Source organism: Alosa pseudoharengus, unplaced genomic scaffold (assembly GCF_046254945.1).
Source record: "Alosa pseudoharengus isolate Yale_2024_CS ecotype anadromous, Long Island Sound unplaced genomic scaffold, YU_APseudo_1.1 YU_APseudo_1.1_scf_6, whole genome shotgun sequence".
NCBI lineage: Eukaryota > Metazoa > Chordata > Actinopteri > Clupeiformes > Clupeidae > Alosa > Alosa pseudoharengus.
The window spans coordinates 31245967-31255381 of record NW_027468848.1 but is presented as its reverse complement, the minus strand read 5'-3'; the positions used below and the strand labels follow the sequence as shown (position 1 = coordinate 31255381).

Here is a 9415-nt window from a genome sequence, read left to right as displayed (position 1 = left end):
ACACACACACACACACACACACACACACACACACACACACACACACACACACACTTGCTCAAGTTACTGTGCCAACTTCTTCTCAGCTTGTGTTTTCCTTTTGCTCCCTGTTATTTTTAATGTTGTTTTCTAAGCTGCACATACCATTTGAGATATTTGTCACCTTGTTCACAAACTTGACTGAAATTTCAAACATTAAGTGAACTAAGACTTCAGCTTGTTACTCCAATGACAATAGGTGTGTTTAACATGCATTTGTTAACTATCCTGTGCAACTATGCAACTATCCTGTATATCAATTTCTGGTGAATTCTTATCAAAATGTACAAATGTGGCCTTGATGCAAAACTGGAGAAAATATATTATCTTCTTACCAAAATAAATACAAACAAATTGCAACTCAAAATGTCAGTTTAGAGTCCATTAAAGTTTCCGTTTCACCTTCAATCACATTACATTGTGATTACAGTATGATTTCAACTTTCTGTTGTACAATCTACAACTATCTGTCTGATTACCCCTTTGATTTTTATGAAAGTTTATAACTGTTTTAAATGTTCAGAAGAGCTTCACATATTTCTATATCATAGCTGGTTTGCCTCTGTTTTGAAATCATGCCATAAAAGTCATGTACTGTAGCTTCAAGCTTTCTTAAAAAAGTGTTAATGTTCTGTAATGTTCTTCAATTTTAGTCATACTTTCAAGGTTAGATACATGTGCTACTTTATGTACTTAATGATGACATTCGAAAAGTCTTACATGCCCAACATTTTTACATCTTACCATGTAAGTAGTTCTGTAATTTGTAAAAGCACTTTCAGTGGAATATGTTTTACTTTGATTCTCTCAAGCACACTTGCTCAGTGTATCCTTTATGCTTGCTTAACAAATCAGCTCTTTTTTTGGTTAGGCCATGTTGAACATGTACTGTTTTATTGGTAAGGGTTATAGGGATTAAAACTGAATTCTATTTGTTGCAAAAAAAAAAAAAATTGTAGTTGTGTTTTAATAAAATAGCACTAAAACCCATCATGGATGTCTGTATGGTAATGTGGAATGGGAATGGGAATAAATATTCATGATGAGGATGTAGCTGCAGCACGCACAAAAGTATAAAACACAAAAGGAAAATTACTTGTATTTTCTTTGCTGTGCTCTTTGAAAACATTCATTTGATTTGGTCCCATCTGTTGTAATCAATAACGTGAGCATCTTGTTTTTTTTTTATTAAACGCACTTTACTCTTAATTTCATCCCCCAGTGGTTTTAGAGAGAATAATGTGGAGTTACCTATATGGCTTTGACATTATAAATCACTTCTTGAGACTGGATCGTACGGAGGTATCGATTGATCCTGATATATCACAGAAATTTACTGTCACTTCTGTTTTCAATTAAAGATACAATCAGTCAGATAATGACTTAATTGGATTTTACAGAAGATTGAGTTTTATTGCCGTGTGCTTTACGAGTTTAGTTAAGGAAGGCCATTTCATCACGGTTGTCAGGGGGGGGGGGGTGGCTCGCCATGCGGGCGTGTCCTTCTGTTGCTGCTCTGAGCCTGTGTACACTGCCAGGGAGAAAGTGTTGGCGGATTTGTTTTCCTTGAGCTGCTATTGCGCCATCAATCACGCCGACGTCCCGTGATAGATAAAGCTGGGGCCCGTCCTGCACACATTTGAATAATGGTAAACACACGCACATACACACACACACGCACACTTTAACACAAAGACATACACACAAACACACACACACAGGAAGGCTATGTCTTGTGTCACTTCCACTGAGTCCTTGATTGTAGTGGAAGTGGTAGGAAAAATGGTGGCAAAAGTGGTGGATTTTCTGAGACTTAAAAGCCTGCTGAGCCCACAATGATATTGCCCCCCCCCCCCCCCCATGAGAAATATAACTAATTAAAAGAACATCTTGCAATCAAGAACTGTATGGTACCTGTTACAATTATGCTGATATGCCATGTACTCTGTAATGATCATACATTATATATCACTGTGCACATTAGCAACTAGCACTGTCTGAAACATCAGTAAGGCTGTAACTTATCAAGAGCTTATTTTGTTAACTAATATTTGATTTCCTCTATCAACTGTGTCCAAAATTAGCCTGTTTTTATACTAAAACAGCATGTTGAGTAATGCTGTATCTTCCCTCTTATCTCCATTTTAAAATCACTGAAAAGCTAAAGCATTTTTAATGATAACTGAGGGTGACAGGAATTAGATGAAAGCTACAGATTGTAGCTGAAGTGTTTTGGAAGACTCCATGAGGAGGTGGTTAAATTGATGAGATCAGCAAAGTGGTGGTATCTGACCGACAGATCTGTGTGTGTGTGTGTGTGTGTTTGTTTGACATGTCTGCTCATCATCTTTGTGTCAGGGGCATTGGGACTAAAACCTGAGTCCTAAAACACTATACAACATGGCTGAATTTGAGGTTGTTGATTCTTATCCACACTAGGACAGACATGTTCTAGAAGTGTCTTTAAGTGAAGCCCAGAGAGCTCCATGCAGGGCTCTCATAGTTCTCACAGCTCTGCTGTGGGTGGGTGTGTCTCTGAGCTCAGAGACCCAGCTCAGGCCCTGCCACATCTCAATGCCCTTGGCGGCGCTGCCTGCATGGAGGAATTAGCTGGACGTTTCACAGGACAGATGTCCTGCAATTACTCACTCCCGGCAAGCCCATTGGCTGCCTGTCAGAGCAGTCTATGGTGGGAACGCCCACCCACCTCTGAATAGAGTATTATTCAGTGGACACATTCGATATTTATTTAGACTTGATTGTCCAGAAGAAGAGACTGGTCTCTGGGGAACCACTTTAGTCCCCTTTTAGTCCCCTTTTAGACTTTAGTCTTTAATATTGTAGGTGACACTTGTGTCAGATATTATTGACTTCAAATTATGTCCTGTAGTCACTATAATTCTCACCACCATTGGTTTAAAATGTGTAGCTGTTAAAAAATGTTTAATTTCATATGTGCTGAGTTGTATTTCGTTTAATGGGTTTTAGGCAGATTATCTAGTGTGTGGGGACCAGGCAAATCTGAGAATGCATTTTAATTTGCTCTGGCAGATGCATTTGGTTTGGTGTCAGCCAGGTTACATGTGACCTATTTTAATTAATGTATTAAGTCTATCACATATATAACTACATATGTTAAATTAACGAAATTACATTCAAAATATTTTTCTAATGTTACTTCTAAAGCTGCATAAGCAAAATCTGGGGGAAATTGAATCTCAAATTGCTTCAGCTGGTACAAATCAGTCTGGGTGGGCCTAAGTGTGACTGAGGGCAGACAGATCCGCCCGTGAGGATAGGTCGTCTGTGTTGGTTTTAGTCAGTCAGTCCTTTATGGGTACTTGATTCTCAGGGCTGGGACGTTTATGGCCACTGTGCTGTCCTTCAGAGTAAAACAGTGTTGGGGTCCCCCGCAGATAAACCACCGTCTGATGCTGATGGTTTCGCTTTTTTACTTCAGCGCTCAATGTCAATCATAAACGGCCTCCCTTATCGCCATTTACGCTCTGAAATGGAATTTGAGTTGTATTCTGTGCTCGGATTGTTTAACTCAATCTATAGACGGACATATGGCTAGCTAATATTTCTATTCCTCACACAGAATTTGAAATAAAGACTGCCAACCTTGAAATATAATTAGACGTTGGTTGGTGCTGTCAATATAATCGGAATTTAGACGTTTTATTATTATTATTATTATTATTATTATGAAAATATCAGTGTTTTTCTGAGAGGAAAAAAATGTCCGTGTCATTCATACTGAGTGCCACTTTTGAATCGAATTCTCCCACCAACTAATAAAACATCTATCTTGGCGTATGCTTGATTTGATCATTATTAATATGGAACCATTTGGAGGCTGACCTTGTACGCATGTGCTCCAGAAGTAATGACTGTAAAATGTCGAGCTTATTCCATGGGGTCAAACACGGGCTCTCCTAAACACCTGAAAAATGAAACCATAAGAAAAGCACGCAGAGGAACGAATGCAATTAAATTCTTACGTATTAAATATAATTTAAATGTATAACTTAGAAAGCCACATTGTAGTTTATAGACCGAGATGTTTGTTTAGGGCATCGCTGAATACAATTACTATGCGTAAATGTAGAGAAAATAACTTTTTTAATATCGTAACGAAATTGGTTTGAAGGTGGGAGGTGGATGTATCTAAAATGAAACACTTGGCTTAAATTGCTTGTCCGTAATAGGCACAATTTAGGTATATTAGTCTTCTTACGTGAGTGTCACATTTTGTGCAGAGAAAATATTTTATGCATGTGTTTTATGCACACTACTAGCAGTGAAATAAAGTATAAATGATTTTATTGTGACTTGCCCCTCTGTATAGCACCGTGGTTCCCTCCCACTCTCAATAGCTGCAAATTTACTCGTCCTGCACTAACTGCAAACGCATTATAGTCACCTTGAAATTTCCTCTGCTATTTTCCAATTAAAAGCTTAATAGCCCTGGAAACCGAGTTCATATGGTGAAGTTTACCGTGGCCTCCAGTTCCCAAAGCCGGTCTGATGGGATCCCATTATGTGCTTGAATAAACCCTTTTTACGCACAGAAATGGGACTCCGGGGTGTCCGGTGTTGTGTTTCAATGGGCTCTAGGGCGAGAGGACATCGCAGCGTCCAAAATATTGTTTGCATTTGGCATTTGAAGACGTGCTGGCATGCCACATGTTGAAAGTTTTTTTTTTTATATAATAATTTCAGCATTTTGTTTGGAAATTATGGTGCATAGTTTTACCAGTATAGGCTATGCCGGCTGGGTGTAGGCCCGTGGTAGTGGTTAAAATACTTGGTATAAAAAAGGCTAACATCACCTGAGTGGTAAAAATCAGCTAAAATCACCTTTGAACAACTGAAGAGTTTGTGGTTAAATCCCTCACAAGACATCTCGGCTTACCATCTCGCAGGCATTAAGAGGAATAGACTAAATTGATAAATAAACCCCATGATTCTCACTACAGGCTACCCCAACTCAATTTTATTTAATGGTGTTCAGTTTGTATAGGCCAGTCACTGACTTCAAAATTCCTTCGTGGGAATAAGTTAAGCACATATTGAAATGCAAAATACCGAGGTGGGCTATTTAGCTGCTGGTTAATTCTTGTTCACAGCATGTGCCAAACGAAAGTAGCCTTTACCTGGTGCTTTTGCCTTCAGAAAAGCTCAGCCATAATGTCAATCAGCACTGCATTCTTTAGGAAATTCTTGGCTGTAGACTTCTCTAATTCGTTGAGGTCTGATATATTACAACACCTAGGACAGTTGGCTAAAATAAAACATGGAAGGTTACATAATTCAAGGACATCAGGTTGTTTAAAATGACAAGCATTGCCTGTCTAGATAAGGCTGAACATGCAATGCTAAGATGCGTTTCATTTTTTCTCAGCAGCAATATTTTAGATTTTTCTTTTTGTCGAAATATCTGTTCTCTAATCTGTTTGAGAAGGGATGGTGCGTCGGTGGGATTTGCCGTGAAAGTGACAGTGATGCGAGAGATAGCGTTGAGTTACTCGGCTCCATTAAAGCGTGTCAGATCGCCTGATGCACGTCTTTATTGCCGGGGGGGAAAAGGTGGATCCTCATCTCTGAGTCAAAGTCAACACCTCTTATCACGAGTGTAGCGAGCAGCAGTGGGGCTTGATCTTTGCGCTGCTGACAACAGCCGCTCCTGCCCCTGCTGCACCTTATCAGATGCACTTGCGCCACTGCCACACCGGGGGAAAGCGAGCGCGCCTGTGTGACCCGTGGAAAATGAATGGCTACGGATCGCCCTACCTCTACATGGGGGGCCCGGTGTCGCAGCCCCGCGCGCCCCTTCAGAGGACGCCCAAGTGCGCTCGCTGCCGGAACCACGGCGTGCTCTCCTGGCTCAAGGGACACAAGCGCTACTGTCGCTTCAAGGACTGCACCTGCGAGAAGTGCATCCTGATCATCGAGAGGCAGCGGGTGATGGCGGCGCAGGTGGCGCTTCGCAGGCAGCAGGCGAATGAGAGTTTGGAGAGCCTCATCCCGGAGTCCTTGAGAGTGCTGCCCGGCATGGCCGTGGCTGGGAGTGGAGAGGGCACCCAGGGCGCGCCACCGCGCACTGGAGAAATAGACCTGAGGTGGGTGAACGATACGGGGACATCACATCCAGCTAAGGGTAAGCAAGGGGAGACCCTTCATCTTTAGCAACTTCTTTGACTAAATCTTCTGAACTTTTGTGTTGAAATTCAAGAACTGAAATGATGGGTATGCCTACATGTTATGTTGAAGCCTGCACTAAATGCCGAAAACTGCCACTTTCATTTTATTTCAGATATTACTCGTACTTACGACCACTGTTAAATAATGTATAAACTTTATCTTTCCAAAATGATTTACTTTTCCTATTTAACATGTTTAATTATAGTCACTGTAACCTATTAGGTCTACTGGTAAGATAATTTGGTTTAATATAGGCAATTGCAAGCTATAGGCACGCAACTGCTGATATAGGCTACTGTAATAGTGTAATTCATACTCTTTAATACCATTATTGTGAGTTGTTATGTAAGTTTGGGAGAGGTTGAGTTTGTTTAGCTGATTGAGGCATATAAGGACAATATCCCACTACTAAGTATCTCAACAGCCAAAACAATAAAGATATTAAATACATTCCATTACAAAGCAATTTGACCTGATAATAACAACCTACATAATAATAATAATAATAATAATAATAATAATAATTTGACAGTATCCTAAAATTAACAGTAATACTCTAAAAAAAAAAAAAAAAAAAAACATTACTATTGTGGTATGCAATAGGTGGACCCTTTCTCTCCTAGCCATACCTGAGACTACTGTAGTAGTAGTAGAAGTAAATAGAAATTGAAGAAAAATACCAGTTCTTCAGAACTAAAATATTTTTCACTAAGAAAAACTATGGAAGTTGTTTTATCACTAGAATACATGTTTGTATGTGGTGAATACCCTTCATTGTTATTCTTTTACCTAGGGGTACATTAATTGTAAAATTGTAAAAATACATGTAGGACAGTGTTAAGTTTAAGGCTCCACAGAAATAGGCTGCCACAGATTTTGCACCACTGCAATTTTAATCAGACAGGCTACTATACAATACAGGCTCTTCAAACATTAATCGAAGGCTCTATAGAAACCACATTCAATAGCCACATTTTGGTTGAAGTCAACCTTGAGTGAAATGTTACCATGCTACAGGGAAATGGGTTGATGTCAGATTGCTCAGTATTTTGTTTTATCAGCTATTTACTCGAAAGAGAGGAAGGGGTTTGTAGATCACACAGGAGTTGACAGATAGGCCAATATAAAACCATATACGTTTTAAATGTCATTCATCAAATGAAAAGGAAATATTAGACAGCACAGTATATTTGAGTTGCAACTGTTATTACAAATTATATGACAAAGTATGAGATCCTCTCGGTCTTAAAATTACTTTTTTAGTGGCAGCTCATCTATGTAATGGAACTTATTTCAGTGCACTTGTGTTGACCGTGTCATTTGGTTGGATAGGCCACTGAGATAAGTTCTGTTTCTGTTCCCCACAGACTTGAGTGATGACGTGTCAGGTGACCAGTCCGGAGGAGAGAATGGCAGCACCATCAGCGACAAGGACCAAGACCAAGCCAGCTCCCCCGAGGAGCCCAAATCTGGCTCGTGCTACACCCCCGAGCCGCCCGAGGCCACGCCGCAGCCCGACGACAGTCCCTACAGCCTGCAGAAGCTCAGCTCGGACCCCCCTGAGTCCAAGTCGGACAGCCCGCGCTACGCCGGCGATCAGAGCCTGCTGATCGAGGGCCTCTCAGGGTCTGTGTCGCTGCCGTTTAACCTGAGAGCCAACCGGCCGCCGCTGGAGGTGCTTAAGAAGATCTTCCCGGGCCACAAGCCGGCCGTGCTGGAGCTCATCCTCAAGGGCTGCGGCGGCGACCTGGTGGGGGCCATCGAGGTGCTGCTGTCCAGCCGCTCGGCCCTCAAGCCGGACAAGGTCCAAGCGCAGGCCGAGGCCTCGTCCCCCGGCGGTGATGCCCTGGTCCTGCAGTCCGCCGGGCCCCTCTTCGAGCATGCACTGGGGCCCTACTCGTTCTCCACCTCCTCCTCGTCCTCCTCGGCCTCGGCCGCGTCCGCTGCCTCCAAGTGGTCGGTGGGCTCGGCCTTCCGCGTGCCCGACTCGCTGCGCTTCTCGTCCGAGTCGCCGGCGGGCGTGATGCCCGGGCCGCTGGGTATGCCACTGCAGCACCCCTTCCCCCAGCCGCCGCGCTACCCGCTGATGCTGCGCAACTCGCTGACCCGCGGTCAGGCGGGGCCCTTCGTCCACAACGACGTGACCCTGTGGAACACCATGACGCTGCAGCAGCAGTACCAGCTGCGCTCGGGCTACATCTCGCCCTTCTCCGCCGCCTCGCACGCCGGAATGTTCCGCAGCTCACCAGTCCTCTCTTCGCCGCCCCCTTCCTCCCGGCCCTCGGAGGAGCATCGGCTGACCCTCGCCGAGGACGCCTGCCCCGTCGTCCCCAAACAGACTCTGTACGCCGCTGACGAGGACTATGACGAGCGGTCCGACTCCTCAGACTCTCGGATCTTGAACTCTTCGACCTAACGTGCTGGCTCAGACCCAGGTAACACAAGACAGTGGAGCTGACAAGCCCACCCCCCCATGATGTGCAAAGAGATGCTTTTTGCTCTACTTTGAGAAAAGATTCAAATAAATTTAAAAACAAAAAGTGTTTGCTTAATCATACACTACAAGTCCCCCACATACAAAAAACAATCAACACTATGAAATGACTATGACCAAAAAGTGAATGATATGGATTGTGTCTGTTTGTGAAAATCTATATCTCCCTGGCACTGCATGTGAATGGGTCTCCAAATGTAGAAATACTCCAGTCATTATGCATGAGAAGAGTATGACTAATAAATCCCTCACTGTAACCTGTCTCTTGTCATTTATGTTTTTTGGAGGGTCTTATTTATCTCTCTCTGAATATATTCTATATTGTTTTGTGTAGTAACAAAAAGTAATTGGAATATCACTCCCAAATATACAGCCTATCCCATTAATGATCATGCCATGTACAAAATTAGGGAGAGTAAATGCATGGGAAAATACACTTTGTATTTTATGCAAAGCATTTATAATGTGTTTATGCATTTATAATGTCAATATGAGAACATTTGGAAGGTTTATATGGTAAATACAACAAAAACAAAGCCGACTAAGAGATAGCCAGGAAATAAACCTCAGTCTTTTTGTCAATGAGTTCTTGCAGGGGAAATGTGAGCAAATGACTCCACCTAGTGGCGGGTTCGCTACACAAACTGTAGCATCCCACAAAGCCTTATTTTCTGA

The 9415-nt window shown here is 42.4% G+C and overlaps 1 protein-coding gene across 1 annotated transcript; it reads left to right on the top strand.

The window, feature by feature from the left end:
- Positions 1-5700: 5700 nt before the first annotated feature.
- Positions 5701-8977, top strand: dmrt3a (doublesex and mab-3 related transcription factor 3a). Its single transcript, XM_076270077.1, has 2 exons — positions 5701-6202; positions 7614-8977. The coding sequence occupies exons 1-2, from the start codon at positions 5752-5754 to the stop codon at positions 8660-8662; spliced, it is 1500 nt and encodes a 499-aa protein (XP_076126192.1). The 5' UTR covers positions 5701-5751; the 3' UTR covers positions 8663-8977.
- The last annotated feature ends 438 nt before the right edge of the window (positions 8978-9415 follow it).